General features: G+C 44.9%; 1 protein-coding gene across 1 annotated transcript in view; it reads right to left on the bottom strand.

Annotated features, from left to right (window-relative positions):
- Positions 1–18,631, bottom strand: part of LOC117968147 (complement C4-like) — a 58,992-nt gene that overhangs the window by 30,619 nt on the left and 9,742 nt on the right. Inside the window, exons 7-23 of the mRNA XM_059009222.1 lie at positions 17,320–17,407; positions 16,661–16,766; positions 14,516–14,639; positions 13,488–13,603; positions 13,190–13,357; positions 11,965–12,150; positions 10,711–10,896; positions 10,006–10,158; positions 8,519–8,645; positions 7,605–7,676; positions 6,300–6,509; positions 5,496–5,604; positions 2,919–2,989; positions 1,979–2,118; positions 1,553–1,768; positions 785–836; positions 563–652 (exon numbers count right to left, since the gene is read on the bottom strand). Coding sequence (XP_058865205.1) covers positions 563–652; positions 785–836; positions 1,553–1,768; positions 1,979–2,118; positions 2,919–2,989; positions 5,496–5,604; positions 6,300–6,509; positions 7,605–7,676; positions 8,519–8,645; positions 10,006–10,158; positions 10,711–10,896; positions 11,965–12,150; positions 13,190–13,357; positions 13,488–13,603; positions 14,516–14,639; positions 16,661–16,766; positions 17,320–17,407 — 2,214 coding nt within the window. The remainder of the gene's footprint in view (positions 1–562; positions 653–784; positions 837–1,552; positions 1,769–1,978; positions 2,119–2,918; positions 2,990–5,495; positions 5,605–6,299; positions 6,510–7,604; positions 7,677–8,518; positions 8,646–10,005; positions 10,159–10,710; positions 10,897–11,964; positions 12,151–13,189; positions 13,358–13,487; positions 13,604–14,515; positions 14,640–16,660; positions 16,767–17,319; positions 17,408–18,631) is intronic.

The raw sequence follows: 18,631 nt of genomic DNA, 5'->3' as shown, positions 1-18,631 counted from the left end.
GTACCAGTTCAGTGGCTTTTGCACCTTGTAGGACCAGGTCAGTACTGGTTCAGTGATTTTAGCACCAGATCAGACGGCACCGGAACCAGTGCGGTAACCTCGTCCCGGATCGGTACCGAGTTGGGAGCGGAGCAGGTCGGTGACCTCGGTACCAGTTTGGTCCAGGTCCATCAGTTCACAGTCACTGTGCGTTCAACATACAGGGATGCCCACTTGTAATGTTGTTGAAGCCGACACCCTGGGATCCTTCAAGAAGCTACTTGATGAGATTCTGGGATCAATAAGCTACTAACAACTAAACCAGTAAGATGGGCCGTTCTTATGTAACACAAACAAACACACACACACACACACACACACACACACGCTGCTTATTGAACACCTGGCACGCCCCAATATATAACAAATATAAAGAGACATGGATGTAGGTATAGATCTGCAGATGCAGAGCTTGATCTAAGGAGTGTTTGAGCACTTTCTTCTCATAGAGCTGAATTTAGAAATGCTAAAAGAAACCTCATGACTTCAATGAGAAATGTTTCCACTCGGAGTGCTGGCTTACCGCTGACTCTCATGAAGATGCTGGTCTGGGAGTCGGGCACAGTGTTTGGTGGGTCCACCCCATCAAAACTGAACAATCTCAGCTTTTTATCTGTGAACCACAACAAAAGAACAAGAGTAGAGTGGGAACAGGAAGAGACCCTCTTCACATGCAGAGAGAGACTCAGAGACAGGCAGGCAGACAGACAGACAGAGACTTAGACAGACAGACAGACAGACAGACCTGCTGGGTCGATGTTGTGAGTCTCTTCCACTCTCATCTCCACTCCCTCTGCCTGGAATTACAAACAGGAAGGAAGCAGCAGTAAGCACTGAGGGTGTGATCGACCCCATAAGTGTTGTGTGTCTCCCTCTAATCATAGAGTGTAATTCCTGTCATACAAAAGAGCAAGAGAATGAAATACACTCTCAACAAGATTAAAGTTAGCCACTGACCACTTGGAAACTAATTCAATTCTAAGTGTAGTTGCTGCTAATGGGTTCCAATGGGGACAATACTTATCATGTAGTATGCAAGACAGTGGTTTGATGATAGAGTGTATTGTATTGTATTGTATTGTATTGTATTGTAGTGCAGTGCAGTGCAGTCCAGTGCAATGTATTGTATTTTAGTGCAGTGTATTGTATTGTAGTGCAGTGCATTGTATTGTATTGTATTGTAGTGCAGTGCAATGTATTGTATTGTATTGTAGTGCAGTGCAGTGTATTGTATTGTATTGTATTGTAGTGCAGTGCAGTGCAGTGGATTGTATTGTATTGTATTGTATTGTAGTGCAGTGCAGTGCAGTCCAGTGCAGTGTATTGTATTGTATTGTAGTGCAGTGTATTGTATTGTATTGTATTGCAGTGCAGTGTATTGTATTGTATTGTATTGTATTGTATTGTATTGTATTGTATTGTATTGTATTGTATTGTAGTGCAGTGCAGTCCAGTGCAGTGTATTGTATTGTATTGTATTGTATTGTATTGTATTGTATTGTATTGCTCTTACCACGACTCGCAGGAGTTTGATGACGGAGTCCACTCCCATGCTGGACTCCTTATCAAAGAGCCTCACGCTCACCGGGATCTCCCCCAGCTTCATGGGAACCACAGAGAAGAACACCGGCAGGGAGGAGCGGGGAGGCACCGTCACACGGAGGAGCCGGCCAAGGGAGCCTGTAGCAGGGGCACACAGACCCTCCTCCGCACGCAGGTGAACCGACATCTGGAGAGGAGAGGAGAGAGGGGAGGAGAGGAGAGAGGAGAGGGGTGAGAGAGAGGAGAGAGGAGAGGGGTGAGAGAGAGGAGACAGGAGAGAGAGAGGTGAGAGGAAAGAGGGATGAGAGGAAAGAGGGGAGAGAGGAAAGGAGTTACACAGCCATATAGAGGTCTAAATACTTTCTTAATGTGTTATACTGGTGTGATTGTATCAGACCTCTCTCATCTGATCCATGTAGTTGTAGATGACGGCTCTCACTTCTAGCTGCTCAAACCTCTTGACAGAGTAGGGGAGGCGCAGAGACACAAAGACTTCCTTAAACACGGTCACTGTACTCGGATCAGCGACACAGAAACCTGAGAGAGGAGAGGGAAGGAGATAGAGGAGAGAGCACAGTTCATTTCACAACGAAAACTGAACATTCATTCAATAAAGAACAATGTTACGTTTTTAAAGAATATTGTAAACTACTTCACTAAATTAAAAATTGACTTCTGTTATTCTGAAATCTCACTGCTTCAGATTATTACCACAGCTTGATAACAGAACCCCCCCCCCCCCGCAGCAACACTTCCCCTGTTTATAAAGAGCTGCCTCGTTCTCTCCTACGTCAATGTAAGAGATAGAGAATACAAACAAACTACCCAGCCTGTATATAACCCCTCTTCACTGCTCAGAGGCTTGTGTTTCAGTCACTCCACTGTAAGCGCTAGCGTTAGCTGCTGTAATGCAGAGCAGATCATGGGGCTGCCCAGTGCTCATGTCGTGTGTGCTTAACTTTCATTGTGCTTTTCTATCAATATAATGTGGCCCTTAATATCAGTGTAATGTGGCATACTCTGAATGCCTTTCCATTTTCTACTTCATTTTAAACCTTTTAAAAGGGGGGGGCACGTGCCCCCTCTACCCTATTGGTCAGGCGCCTATGGTTATACATCGCACTGACTATAGTTTACCATGGTTTGGCAATGCTGGTCTTTACAATGCTTACCTATGCTTTACCATGCTTCCACTTTGTTTTATTACACTTGCTTATGCTTTACCATGCTTTCACTGTTCTTTATTACACTTTGCTGTGCTTTCACTATGGGGAACTCTAAGAAGGGACAGGAGGAGACAGGAAAGAGGAAAGATTTGTGAATTAAGATGGACTTGCCTTTTGTAGGAGAGAAGCTGATGGCTTGGATCTCCCAGGTGGTGATGGAGTCCGGGATAGGCTTTTGAAACCTGAGGCACAGAGACATGCAAAAATTCAAATCAAACTCCAATTCAAACTCAAACTCCAATTCAAATCAAACTCCAATTCAAACTCAAACTCCAATTCAAATCAAACTCCAATTCAAACTCAAACTCCAATTCAAACTCAAACTCCAATTCAAACTCAAACTCCAATTCAAACTCAAACTCCAATTCAAACTCAAACTCCAATTCAAATCAAACTCCAATTCAAACTCAAACTCCAATTCAAACTCAAACTCCAATTCAAATCAAACTCCAATTCAAACTCAAACTCCAATTCAAACTCAAACTCCAATTCAAACTCAAACTCCAATTCAAACTCAAACTCCAATTCAAACTCAAACTCCAATTCAAACTCAAACTCCAATTCAAATGGATTTCATTGGCATGACAAATCCAAACACAATGGAGTAGATGTGCAGAAATATTGAGCATGTGTAAATATAAAGAAATCCCAGTACAACAGTACTAGTATTGACAGTATTTAGTTAACTCCTTGCGGGCCTGTGTCAGACCAGGTCAGATATTGCTAAATCCCCTTTCTGGTCAATGCCGGACCCTGTCCCACATCATTAATATGGCATCGCCATTCACAGGTCCATTGTCGTTTATTCTCTGAAAAAATTCGAGAAAAGCTTTCAATGCCGAGAACACGGAAAAATCTGGAATAAATGGAGGCGGATCTAAGCAACATGCATAGTCCCTTCACCATAGACATAACACAGACATAAACAACCAAGATAGCTGCTTCCAGCGCTCAAAGAACATCAGGGACATTTGCCAAGCTTTTTGAGATGTTATAAGTAGGGACCTATCTAAATCTGAAATCGTGAAATTGAGGGGTCACCGCGAAATTCACCTCTTAGGGGCCAATGCATACAAACAAGTAAAGAGAGGGAAAAAGAAACCTCATTTAAATGAACTACTGCACAACGCAAGCGACGCAAACTACGTGTCTTCCTTAGATAGCCCTTTTTTATTCCTTCGCCGTCCCGTGTGCATTGCACTTAAGCAAAAAACAAACAAACAAAAAACGTCCACAAGTAACATTTACAAAAGAAATTCTCCAAAGCAGTTAACGTTCTTATTTACTATTCAAATAACAAGGTTTTCAGCCTATCAGTGCGTCTTTACTGCTTTTATGTCACCTGTACTGTGCAGGAGGGGGCGGGACAAAGTTGGTGCTGCATTGTTTTGATTTAGGTTGCTAAAATCTAGTTTTCAGCATTGGAGGTAAAATAGTAGAAATGGACGACAAAAAAGCAAAGTATATTTCGGCTGATGATCGTTTGAAGATATTTCCCAAAGAAACTACATGCAGACTGAGGTCATTGTTTTCCATTTCAATGTGTATTTGGAGAAAATACGATCGATCACTATTTAGCTTCAGAATCACACATTAAACAAAATGCTACTTCAGAGGCTGCTGAACAGAACGTAAAATAAACAGCTTTCAGAAACCAAACTGGAAAGTCAGCGCAGACAAGAAGTATTCCTGTCTGCAAGTTAAATCAGTACTAAAACGATCCAGCACAGCCACCTCGCTTCAACCTGCTGCTTACAGTTGGAATTTTAGACCCGAATAGCCATGTCTTCTTTGTTTTGACTCGGTACTAATAAAATAAATTATTGGATGGGACAAATAACATGACAACGAACGTGCTGCATACATTGACCTTATTAAAGTATGCCAGATGCCCTTGTGTAACTGAGTTTTTGGGCTGTTTCTAATCGATTTCCACATCTGTATAACTTTGCAAAGCTTTACCTTAACTTCCAACCAATTCAGTGAATGCAGACGTGCAGTCTCAATGTATGGGCAAGTCAACTCGCCTTTAACAAATGCCAGCACTCTGTTTTAGTAAGGAAGCAAGTACCACTATTTTTCAGCTTTATAGTGTTCTGAAATACTGTCTACTTAGGTTTATTTAATGTTTAAACAGGTCCGCGAAATGTCCATGAAATCCTAATTTTATTCCGCAACATACCCGTGAAAAATAAGTAAATTTACCGCGATTTAAGTAGACCCCTAGTTATAGGAATAAAATAATGACTTGGATTGTGGTGATAAATGGAGTGATCAGGAGATGATTAATCAGTGTGTACGACTCAGAAGTGGTATGTGATAAATACAGCGAGCACGTGGCGGGGCGGGGCTGGAGACGCAGTGCTGAGTGTATGCAGTGTGTTGTGAACCTTCTTTACTGTGAATAAAATGACTTTTAAACAGTGCGTGTAAAATCAATTGGACGTGACGAGCCTGGCAGGAGCAGAACAAATGGACCTCAAAGGGTTAAGCTAGTTCATCTGTCCGAGAGTCACACTTACATTACTACATACAGCTCAAGCACTGCTTATGCAATTGTGAATGTCATTGTTACTCTCTCCTGCTCTGTACATACTGCTGATCTACGGCACTGATTCGTTCACCGATAGCTCTGCTTTTGAATTGACAGGCTTGTTTGAAATTGAGCGAGATGGAGAGCGGCCTCACATTTTGCCCTTGGTCGTGTCCACTATGTCCCACATCCAGCTGCGAGGGAAGAATTGACGAGGAGAGGAGTAACTTTCGTCCAAGAAATCATCTTCTTCCTCTAAAGTGCCTGAGAGAGAGAGAGAGAGAGAGAGAGAGAGAGAGAGAGAGAGAGAGAGAGAGAGAGAGAGAGAGAGAGAGAGAGAGAGAGAGAGAGAGAGAGTCACTATCCCAATATCCTATACTGTACACAGGGCAATGCTGGTGGAATAACACTATAAAACCCTCAACAGAACTACAGCAGCAGCTCACAAAATAACTCAATCGATCTTACATGCTCTACACAGCCCATAGGAAAATGTGGATTCTTATTCTGAAACATCAGGTACTATACTAGGTTAATGAAATCTCTGGTTTGCAAAGCATGCTTTCGTATATTGTTGCACTTCCTGGGTCGCCTGGTGTTTAAAATGGTCTCCACCCTCTTTCAATGCTTCTTTTATTAGCCACCCCATTGAGTGACCTGCAGCCAGTAACCCAGAGGACACAGCTGAGGGACCGAGGAAGAGAACGTGTAACAGATTTCCTGCCAGTAAGGCATGGAACAGGAGAATTTTCTTTAACCTACTGAGGTACCAGATATTCCAATGAAAATACATACACCAATTCATGTGGTGCTTTCAAAACTGCACATCTGAGACATGTGTAGCAAATGGAAGTGCACAACAAGATTTATGGAATAGTTTTTTTCAACTACAATCACTTTAATATTTTACTGGAGAATGTGAACAGCAACACAATGCGGAATTGTGTGATGTCACTCACTGCGAGCCACGCCTTTCAGCTGCTGCTGGTTTCGCTGCTTCTTCCTGAGCTCCTCCCCCTTGAGGCAGCATTCCAGGAACACCTGACTGCACTGCTGGCTCCGCCTCCTCCTCACACGATTGGCTCTCTGCTTACATGTGCTCTTCATGGGGAGCAGTGTGAAGCCGTCCTTACAGCAACGCTTCAGCTTGTCATCAGTGTACTCGTTGACTGTGGAGAGAGGGGGAGAGCCTTATAAAAGTGCACCATAGTAAAAGCACAGTAAAGTGTGATAAAGCACAGTGACAGCATGGTAAAGCACAGCAAAGTGTGATAAAGCACAGTGAAAGCATGGTAAAGCACAGTAAAGTGTGATAACGCACAGTGAAAGCATGGTAAACACAGTGACAGCATGGTAAAGCAATATAAAGTGTAATAACGCACAGTGACAGCATGGTAAAGAACAGCAAAGTGCAATAGCAAAAATAATGTAGGAAGGAGAGAGAGTGAGAGACAGAGGAGACTGAGTGGGGAGAGGGGGAGAAGGATAGAGGAGAGGGAGAGAGTGTGAGTGTGAGAGAGGGAGGGGAGAGTGAGAGTGAGGGGGAGAGTGAGGGGGATGGGGGAGAGTGTGAGAGAGAGAGGGGAGGGGGAAGAGTGTGTGTGAGAGAGAGAGAGAGGGGAGGGGGAGAGTGAGAGAGAGAGGGGAGAGTGAGAGTGAGGTGGGAGAGTGTGAGAGAGAGAGGGGGCGGGAGAGTGTGTGTGTGAGAGAGAGAGTGAGAGAGAGAGGGGAAGGGGGAGAGTGTGAGAGAGATAGGGGGAGGGGGAGAGTGAGAGTGAGGCAGGGAGAGTGTGTGTGAGAGAGGGGGAGGGGGAGAGTAAGATAGAGAGGGGGGAGAGGGAGAGTGAAAGAGAGGGGGAGGGGGAGAGTGTGTGAGAGAGAGAGGGAGAGGGAGAGAGGGAGAGTGAGGGGGAGAGTGTGAGAGAGAGGGGGAGGGGGAGAGTGTGAGTGAGAGAGAGAGGGAGAGGGGGAGAGAGAGAGATGAAGGGGGGAGAGTGTGAGAGAGACGAAGGGGGGAGAGTGTGAGAGAGACGAAGGGGGGAGAGTGTGAGAGAGATGAAGGGGGGAGAGTGTGAGAGAGACGAAGGGGGGAGAGTGTGAGAGAGACGAAGGGGGGAGAGTGTGAGAGAGATGAAGGGGGGAGAGTGTGAGAGAGACGAAGGGGGGAGAGTGTGAGAGAGACGAAGGGGGGAGAGTGTGAGAGAGATGAAGGGGGGAGAGTGTGAGTGAGAGATCGTGAGGGGGAGAGTGCATTGCAGAAGTACCTTTGGACACAATCTTAGCCTGTATGTCCAGCGATCGGGTCTGTCTTCTAAATCCAGTGTCACAGGCAAAACCTGGAAGAAATCAGAGCAAAAGACCACCAGCATTGAGATCTTACAGGGGCTGCATAATACCACCCACACTCTCCTCATATTACCTGCCTCCCTCTTTAACACAGTGTTGTGTGTGCTCTGTATCATTCTCTGTTGTGTTTAATACAGTGTTGTGTGTGCTCTGTATCATTCTCTACTGTGTTTAATACAGTGTTGTGTGTGCTCTGTATCATTCTCTAATGTGTTTAATACAGTGTTGTGTGTGCTCTGTATCATTCTCTAATGTGTTTAATACAGTGTTGTGTGTGCTCTGTATCATTCTCTGTTGTGTTTAACACAGTGTTGTGTGTGCTCTGTATCATTCTCTAGGACTGTTTTTGCCTCTGCATTATTTACAGGTGCACCAAACAAATGGAGGATGTGCAACCGTAATTGATGTCCCCTCAGAGTCCTACGTGCCAGTGTGACAGTGTGACGTTTAAGTTCTGCCAGCCCCACCCACTCTCTCTGTCTGTATACACATAAAGGAGGAGCTAGATTAAGTCACACTATCACATGATTTGAATAGAAGGAGGAATGCTGTTCAGTGCCTGGCACATAGGAATCTCCAGGCAAGTTCAAAGCGGGTAAAGGCTGATTTAGAGAAACATGATAAGAATCCAATACTGGAGGAGCAACAGAACCCAGAACCCCTCAGAATGACTGTACATATCCTAGTAAGCGGAAAAATAGTCTTTAACTTCTTTTGAATACCATATTATATGTGTCTTGTATGATTCCCTAACTCTGTTTCCACAAATAGGACAATTAAGCAACATTTTCATAAAACTGTACATTAGAAAAAGAGGCTGGGCCAAGTTTACCTTTTCTCATCTGAGAAGTGACCTGATTGGTTATAAAGCTGAGCCCTGCATCGTTGAACACACCCACGTTGTTGGCCCCGCCCCCAAACGAACAGCCAATGTCATAGGAGTTCATAGCAGCGAAAACCTGAGGAGCAGAATTGATAAGAGAGAGCAGCTGAAAGAGTGTTCATGTGTTCAGCTTTGTGTGATTTTCTGGTTCACTCGTCACATCCTGGGGCCTTTTTAAACAGTTTTAAGCAAAGCCCGTGGCCTCTGTAGAGCTCACAGAATCATGTCTAAACTACTTCAGGCACATCGGACTGGAACCATTACTAACCTCCCCCCCAACACTTTGCCCCCTAGTGGGTATAAGAAATACATCAGTAAGAAATACCACATGGTAAAGCACAGCACACATTCACTAGGGGTCAGAGTGTTAAAGTTAATGACTCTTTACACAGAGAATTGTGAGGGTCTGGAACCAACTCCCCAGTAATGTTGTTGAAGCTGACACCCTGGGATCCTTCAAGAAGCTGCTTGATGAGATTCTGGGATCAATAAGCTACTAACAACCAAACGAGCAAGATGGGCTGAATGGCCTCCTCTCGTTTGTAAACTTTCTTCTGTTCTTATGTTCTTTAGTTCTAGTTGCATGCCATAGACACATGTAACACAGGCTAGATCAGTCTTTATATTAGTAAGCACCAGCACCATCTAGTGCACAGCTAGTGTATTTCCAGCAAAGCTAACTTGATCCAAAGTGGCTGATCACTAGATGGCGCTGGATTGAACGGTTATATTTGTCTATTGCAGCAACTGGAACTGAAGAGCAGCTCCTGAGCTCACAGTCAAAGCAACACAGTATATGAGTGATTGATGAACTCTGTTATGAGAATGAGCACAAACACATTTAAATACGTCAGGGTTCATCTGTAATTAAAAAGTACCAGGTCTTATAATTAAGGAAGAGGGATAGCATTTTTGTTTCTTGATAACAGCAGCTTCCATTTCTGCTTCAAGTTCTCATCTGCTTGCAGGTTTCGTGCCTTATTGTCGGTGTCAGGAGCTGCATGGTGACCATTGCCTAGCCATGTTTTATTAACTTCAGGTTTGAGCAATACCAGCGCGCGGGCCTACTACTCTGATGCACAGGAGCAACGACACTGTTGTTGTTACGAGAGCTAGTTTTTTGGTGTTTGTTTGGGGTGTAAAAATTTCCTCATTCATAGTTGTATCTTAAAATATATCACTGCAGTTCACTTTTATCATTCAATTCATGGAACAGAAAAGTTTTTTATAGTACATTTTTTTATAAGGTTCTCCATGTCCCAACGTGCGTAAACATGTCTTCCATTTCTGGAGGTGACTCTGCTGCCTGTGTTGAGTGTGTGAACCTGTCTTACCTTTCTGGAGGTGACTGTGCTGTCTCTGTTGAGCATGTGAACCTGTCTTACCTTTCTGGAGGTGACTGTGCTGTCTCTGTTGAGCATGTGAACCTGTCTCACCTTTCTGGAGGTGACTCTGTTGTCCCTGTTCAGTGCATACATGGCAGTGTCCACGGCCAGCAAGGCCACTCTTGGGGCATCTGCTCCTGTGTGCAGGGTCACCTTCATCGTGTTTCCGGGGGAGTAAATGCCCTTATCTGCCTTCACCGCCAGCTGGGAGAGAGGGGAGTGGGAGGGAGAGAGGGAGAGATAGAGAAGGGAAGGAGAGGGGAGGGGGAGGGAGAGGGAGAGAGGGGAGGGAGAGAAGGGGAGAGAGGAGGGGGAGGGAGGGAGAGAGGGGAGGGGGAGGGAGAGATAGAGAAGGGGAGGAGGTGGAGGGAGAGGGAGAGAGGGAGACAGAGAGAAGGGAAAGAGGGAGAGATAGAGAAGGGAGAGAGAGGGGCAGGGAGGGAGAGGCAGAGAGGAAGATATAGAGAAGGAGGAGAGAGGGGGTGAGAGGGAGAGTAGATGAAATGGAGAGAGAATGTGGGAAAGAGAGAAAGAGATCAGTCAGTATCATACATTTGAAAGAATAGGTCACTCTGACAGTGTGTAAATGGGAAAATGTGACTGACAGACACAGACAGCCTCCATACACCTCCAGATTCTAATCCTCAGTAACTTGTTCTGAAGAAGGTCGAGACCAAGTTTCATCACAATCAGACAAATGGTTCTCTGGACAGATGCATACTGACACCCCCGCACAGGCTGTGAAGCCCGACTCACCGTCCCCTCGCAGGTGTCCTGCACGTCCACCCACACAGAGTCCGCCACCAGCTCGTGATTGGCTGTGAAGTAAAACCCAACGATCCGGAACGAGGGAATGAGGTCAGGGGTCACCGTCTCACTGACCTCAGCTAAATTTGAGAGCTGGAGCTTACCCAGTCGAGAGATCTGTCCCCTGCTGACCAGCTGAGAGAGAGAAACAGGGACACAGAGAGACGGGCATTAATACAGAGAGAGACACAGAGACAAAGAGACACAAGCATTGCTACAGAGAGAGACACAGAGACACAGGCATAAATACAGAGAGAGACACAGAGACAAAGAGACACAGGCATAAATACAGAGAGAGACACAGAGACACAGGCATTACTACAGAGAGAGACACAGAGACAAAGAGACACAGGCATAAATACAGAGAGAGACACAGAGACACAGGCATTACTACAGAGAGATACACAGAGACACAAGCATTACTACAGAGAGAGACACAGAGACAAAGAGACACAGGCATAAATACAGAGAGAGACACAGAGACACAGGCATTACTACAGAGAGAGACACAGAGACACAGGCATAAATACAGAGAGAGACACAGAGACAAAGAGACACAGGCATAAATACAGAGAGAGACACAGGGACAAAGAGACAGGCATTACTACAGAGAGAGACACAGAGACACAGGCATAAATACAGAGAGAGACACAGAGACAAAGAGACAGGCATAAATACAGAGAGAGACACAGGGACAAAGAGACAGGCATTACTACAGAGAGAGACACAGAGACACAGGCATAAATACAGAGAGAGACACAGAGACAAAGAGACACAGGCATAAATACAGAGAGAGACACAGGGACAAAGAGACAGGCATTACTACAGAGAGAGACACAGAGACACAGGCATAAATACAGAGAGAGACACAGGGACAAAGAGACAGGCATTACTACAGAGAGAGACACAGAGACACAGGCATAAATACAGAGAGAGACACAGAGACAAAGAGACACAGGCATAAATACAGAGAGAGACACAGAGACACAGGCATAAATACAGAGAAAGACACAGAGACAAAGAGACACAGGCATTACTACAGAAAGAGAGACACAGAGACACAGGCATAAATACAGAGAGAGACACAGGGACACAGGCATAAATACAGAGGGAGAGACACAGAGACACAGCACATTCACTCAGTTATTATTTGACATGGATTCCCAGTTCAGATACAGGTTTGCACACGGCACATTCACTCACCATGTAGTAGAAGAAGCCTGAGCTGGGAAGCTGGTTAGAGTTTGCTTTGAAACCGATTTTGAGCCCTTCTCCTGGCTGAATCACAGCACTCTGCACCCTGATATACAGGTAGCTCTTCGACTGGGAATTATAAAGACTGGCCTGCATCTGAGCTTGACTGGTCTCGCCTTCGTCAGAGACACTCGCCTGGGGAAAAGGGGCAAAACCAATTAGTGTTACACAATATAACACTATAACACCCTGTACAGAACTACAACAGCTACCCAGCATGGTGTCTATATAACACTATAACACCCTGTACAGAACTACAACAGCTACCCAGCATGGTGTCTATATAACACTATAACACCCTGTACAGAACTACAACAGCTACCCAGCATGGTGTCTATATAACACTATAACACCCTGTACAGAACTACAGCAGCTACCCAGCATGGTGTCTATATAACACTATAACACCCTGTACAGAACTACAGCAGCTACCCAGCATGGTGTCTATATAACACCCTGTACAGAACTACAGCAGCTACCCAGCATGGTGTCTATATAACACTATAACACCCTGTACAGAACTACAGCAGCTACCCAGCATGGTGTCTATATAACACCCTGTACAGAACTACAGCAGCTACCCAGGATGGTGTCTATATAACACTATAACACCCTGTACAGAACTACAGCAGATACCCAGCATGGTGTCTATATAACACTATAACACCCTGTACAGAACTACAGCAGATACCCAACATGGTGTCTATATAACACTATAACACCCTGTACAGAACTACAGCAGATACCCAACATGGTGTCTATATAACACCCTGTACAGAACTACAGCAGATACCCAGCATGGTGTCTATATAACACCCTGTACAGAACTACAGCAGCTACCCAGGATGGTGTCTATATAACACTATAACACCCTGTACAGAACTACAGCAGATACCCAGCATGGTGTCTATATAACACTATAACACCCTGTACAGAACTACAGCAGATACCCAACATGGTGTATATATAACACTATAACACCCTGTACAGAACTACAGCAGATACCCAGCATGGTGTCTATATAACACCCTGTACAGAACTACAGCAGATACCCAGCATGGTGTCTATATAACACTATAACACCCTGTACAGAACTACAGCAGATACCCAACACGGGGTCTATATGTAATCTCGTGCGCTGGCACAGCGTGAAGCGAGAGGCAGATTGTCTCACCTTGATGTCCAGCATGGAGACAGTCCCAGGCACGTTGATGTCCAATACGACTGTCCCCTCTTTGTTGGTTCTGGACGTCTCTCTCTGTACATTCTGTCCTGAGTCTGAGACGCTGACTTCAACAAGCTTATCTGATGCTGGGGTCCCATCAGCGAAAGTGACAGACGCCTGAAACACAGAAACAACACGTTTGGATCAGTTTTATTTTGGTTGGTTACAAGTGAAAGTAGTTGCAGCTCACACATCTCCCTGTGGCGCATGTCTCCTCACACTGCTCCTCATGATCCTCTGCACTCACCCACACTCTGAATGGCACTCCGGGGATGAGGAACTTCTTGGTTTTTGTCAAGTCCAGTCTGAGGCGAGAGTCCACAAACACCACGCTCTTCAGATCAGCCTCCTGCAACTCACCGCCTGGGCAAGAGGAAAGAGGGGTGATGACTGATTGTATGACACCTGCCTTTCCCCTCCTACCTCTACCCCTCACCCTGCTCCTTCTCCCCCTTCATCCTCCTCCCTCTCCCCCTTCACCTTCCCCCATCACCCTCCCCTCCCCTCCCCCTTCACCTTCCCCCTCACCATCCTCCCTCTCCCCTCTGTCTCCATCTCTTCCCACTTCCTCCCAGTCCCCCTCTCTCTCCCCTCCTCTCACTCTCCCCTCTCTTCCTCCTCTCCCTCTTCACCTCGTCTCTTCCCCTCTCTCTCTCCCTCCCTCTTCCTCTCTTCCTCTCTGTCTCTCTTCCTCCCTCTCCCCCTCCTCTCTTCCTCTCCCCTCTCTTCCTCCTCTCCCTCTCCCCTCTCTTCCTCCTCTCCCTCTCCCCTCTCTTCCTTTCTCTCTCTTCCTCCCTCCTCCTCTCTTCCTCTCCCTCCCTCTCCCCCTCCTCTCTCCCTCTCTCCCTCTTCCTCCTCTCCCTCTCCCCTCTCTTCCTCCCTCCTCCTCTCCTCCTCCCTATCCTCTCTCTCTCCCCTCTCTTCCTCCTCTCCCTCTCCCTTTCCCCTCTCTTCCTCACTGTTCCCCTCTCCCTCTCCCCCTCCCCTCTCTTCCTCCTCTCCCACTCCCCTCTCTTCCTCTCTCTTCCTCCCTCCTCCTCTCTTCCTCTCCCTGTCTCATCCTCCCTCTCCCACTCCTCTCTCCCTCTCCCTCTCCCCTCTCTTCCTCCTCTCCCTCTCTCCTCTCTTCCTCCCTGTTCCCCTCTCTTCCTCTCTCTCTCTCTTCCTCCCTCCTCTTCTCCTCCTCTCTCATCTTCCCTCTCCCCCTCCTCTCTCCCTCTCCCTCTCTCACAGTGTCAGATGGATTCCTATGCAGAGCATTTTGAAGGTACTAACTTGATGTCTCAATGACAGTCACTGCGATGTAGAGTCTGAAGTCTACCAGATCGCTCATGCTCTTGCCCAGTTTGGCTGTCAGGTTTCTGCTGGAGATTTTAAACTTTGCTTCTCCATCCCTCACCTGTGCACAGCAAGAGACATTTCAATTTTAACTGATTTCAGTTCTGAAAATCACAGTGAAAACGGCTTCTGACACACACTCCTCAGGGCTGATTTTATGAATCGAAGCAGTGCTGATCAGTCTGTGTTGCTTTGACTGCGAGTTCAGTTCTTCAGTTCTAGTGGACTGCCAGAGATATATGCAACAGTCTCTTGACACAGGGGTTGTACCGACAGACTGGAAAATAGCAAACGTAATACCAATCCACAAAAAGGGAGACAAAACCGAACCAGGTAACTACAGACCAATAAGCCTGACTTCTATTATATGTAAACTTATGGAAACTATAATAAGATCCAAAATGGAAAATTACCTATATGGTAACAGTATCCTGAGAGACAGCCAGCATGGTTTTAGGAGAGGGAGATCATGTCTAACTAACCTACTTGACTTTTTTGAGGATGCAACATTGAAAATGGATAACTGCAAAGCATACGACATGGTTTATTTAGATTTCCAGAAAGCTTTTGACAAAGTCCCGCATAAAAGATTAATTCTGAAACTGAACGCAGTAGGGATTCAAGGAAATGCATGCACATGGATTAGGGAGTGGTTAACAGGTAGAAAACAGAAAGTACTGATTAGAGGAGAAACCTCGAAATGGAGTGAGGTAACCAGTGGTGTACCACAGGGATCAGTATTAGGTCCTCTGCTATTCCTAATCTACATTAATGATTTAGACTCTGATATAGTAAGCAAACTCGTTAAATTTGCAGACGACACAAAAATAGGAGGAGTGGCAAACACTGTTGAAGCAGCAAAGGTCATTCAAAATGATCTAGACAGCATTCAAAATTGGGCAGACACATGGCAAATGAAATTTAATAGAGAAAAGTGTAAAGTATTGCATGCGGGTAATAAAAATGTGCATTATAAATATCATATGGGAGATAGTGAAATTGAAGAAGGGAACTATGAAAAAGACCTAGGAGTTTATGTTGACTCAGAAATGTCTTCATCTAGACAATGTGGGGAAGCTATAAAAAAGGCTAACAAGATGCTTGGATATATTGTGAGAAGTGTTGAATTTAAATCAAGGGAAATAATGTTAAAACTCTACAATGCATTAGTAAGACCTCACCTAGAATATTGTGTTCAGTTCTGGTCACCTCGTTACAAAAAGGATATTGCTGCTCTAGAAAGAGTGCAAAGAAGAGCGACCAGAATTATCCCAGGTTTAAAAGGCATGTCGTATGCAGACAGGCTAAAAGAATTGAATCTATTCAGTCTTGAACGAAGAAGACTACGTGGCGATCTGATTCAAACATTCAAAATCCTAAAAGGTATAGACAATGTCAACCCGGGGGACTTCTTTGACTTGAAAAAAGAAAAAAGGACCAGGGGTCATAAATGGAGATTAGATAAAGGGGCATTCAGAACAGAAAATAGGAGGCACTTTTTTACACAGAGAATTGTGAGGGTCTGGAACCAACTCCCCAGTAATGTTGTTGAAGCTGACACCCTGGGATCCTTCAAGAAGCTGCTGATGAGATTCTGGGATCAATAAGCTACTAACAACCAAACGAGCAAGATGGGCTGAATGGCCTCCTCTCGTTTGTAAACTTTCTTATGTTCTTATGTTCTTATGTAACACGGGATAGATCAATCTTTGTATTTGAAAGCGTCAGCACCATCTAGTGCACAGCTAGTGTACTGCCAGCAAAACAAACTTGATCCAAAGTGACTCTAGACGGCGCTGGCTCTTACTTCTAGAAAGACACTTTGGCTGATCTAGCTAATGTTACATATATCTATGGCAGACAACTAGAACTGAAGATCAGCTCCCAAACTCATAGCCAAAGCAATACAGACTTCTAAAAAACCCACACAGTATTTGAGGCTTTGCACTCATAAGAAGCACTCAGAATGATTGCAAGCATGGTTAAAAGATAAGATGACAGTAAAAATAATAAAGACCGTGTACAGTAATTCACAGCTGCTGCTCTCTGAGCTGTGATCTTTCTGAACATGTGGAGACTCACTTGCTGGTTCTGCTCCAGTCCTTTCATAAAGGTGGTCTTTCCGGCTTCGTCGATGATGCCAAAGCGGACGTGAGCTGAGCCATTGACCTTCTCTCCATACGTGTAGCTGAGAGACAAACAGAGACCAGTCTAAACACACACAGCCAAGCAAAACCACTCCGGGAAATCACAGCTGATACTCCTACTTACCTGTAAGAAGCTGTCCTTCCCGCACCTTTACAATTGTGTACCAATCAATGGCAATTAATGAACTTCCGCACTGAGTGTTGTAAAAGCAGATTGGAAGCGGATTTTCCTGTAATCCAAAGCACTGCCGTTTTTACTGCACTACTTAATTAACTGCAATTGTAAAGGTGAGGGAAGGACAGCTTTTTTGTTTGGAAATGAACACATTAATGAATGGATTTATTTATTAAATACTTAAAGGCAATTCCAAATAGGAGTGTGAGTATCAGCACACCTGTAATAGACTGCCGTCAGTGCACATGCCTCACACTTTTATATGTGACTAATCCCAGGGCTTAAAGGAATGAGCTATGAAGACAGGCGAAAGAACAGAATCTATTTGAATCTGAATCTCATCAAACTCACAGTAAAACCAGGAGTGGATCAAAGCGCTAGTCAAAGACAAGGCTAGGCTGAGGAGAGAGGAGACTCACGTGACGCTTATCATGAAGCTGAACTCCTCTTCCTTCACGTGGTAATACATTGTCTGAGGCAGGATCTGAACGTCAAAACTGGGCAGCACTGCAACACACAGCAGAGAAGAGCTTCAGGACTATATTACAGTAAACCTGATCAATTAACACTTCACATACAGAAGCACACAGCTTGCTCAGGCTAATCGGGGATATAGGAGGCTAGTATGTGTTTTATTGTAATGGTCGTTCATGTGTGTGTCTCTGTGTGTATGTGACTTTACCTCTGTGTGAGTGTGTGAGAGTGTCTCAGTATTAATGTGTATGTGTTATAGTGTCTGTTTCTGTCAATGTGTGTTTGTGTGTCAGGGCGTGTCTCAGTGTGTCAGGGTGTGTCTCAGTGTGTCAGGGTGTGTCTCAGTGTGTCAGGGTGTGTCTCAGTGTGTCAGGGCGTGTCTCAGTGTGTCACGGCGTGTCTCAGTGTGTCTCAGTGTGTCAGGGTGTGTCTCAGTGTGTCAGGACGTATCTCAGTGTGTCAGGGCGTGTCTCAGTGTGTCAGGGCATGTCTCAGTGTGTCAGGGTGTGTCTCAGTGTGTCAGGGCGTGTCTCAGTGTGTCAGGGTGTGTCAGGGTGTGTCTCAGTGTGTCAGGGTGTGTCTCAGTGTGTCAGGGCGTTCTCAGTGTGTCAGGGCGTGTCTCAGTGTGTCTCAGTGTGTCAGGGCGTGTCTCAGTGTGTCTCAGTGTGTCAGGGCGTGTCTCAGTGTATTATGTGTGGAGTAGTGGTTAGGGCTCTGGACTCTTGACCGGAGGGTTGTGGGTTCAATCCCCAGTGGGGGACACTGCTGTTGTACCCTTGAGCACGGTACTTTACCTAGATTGCTCCAGTAAAAACCCAACTGTATAAATGGGTAATTGTATGTAAAAATAATGTGATATCTGTATAATGTGCAATAATGTATCATGTGATATGTTGTAACAATTGTAAGTCGCCCTGGATAAGGGCGTCTGCTAAGAATTTAATAATAATAATAATAATAATAATATTATTGTTATTTATTTCATCGCAGACACCCTTATCCAGTCCAACTTACAGTTGTTACAAAGTATCACATTACAAAATATCACATTACAAAATATCACATTACAGATAATAGCAGTTATAGAATACAATACAGTCAGTAATAAGTAAGAGAAAATTCAAATGAGAGAAAATAAAAAATACAGTAAATAATTACATTTGAGAGCGATTACAACTAAGAGTATTTGGTTATAAGAATAAATTCCATAAAGAGCAAGTTAAAGCAAATTAATGTATGTCTCAGTGTCTTAGTGTG

The sequence above is a fragment of the Acipenser ruthenus genome, chromosome 38, assembly GCF_902713425.1.
Source record: "Acipenser ruthenus chromosome 38, fAciRut3.2 maternal haplotype, whole genome shotgun sequence".
Classification (NCBI taxonomy): domain Eukaryota; kingdom Metazoa; phylum Chordata; class Actinopteri; order Acipenseriformes; family Acipenseridae; genus Acipenser; species Acipenser ruthenus.
Note: the sequence above shows the minus strand (reverse complement) of the source record. Positions and strands in the feature narration are given on the sequence as shown.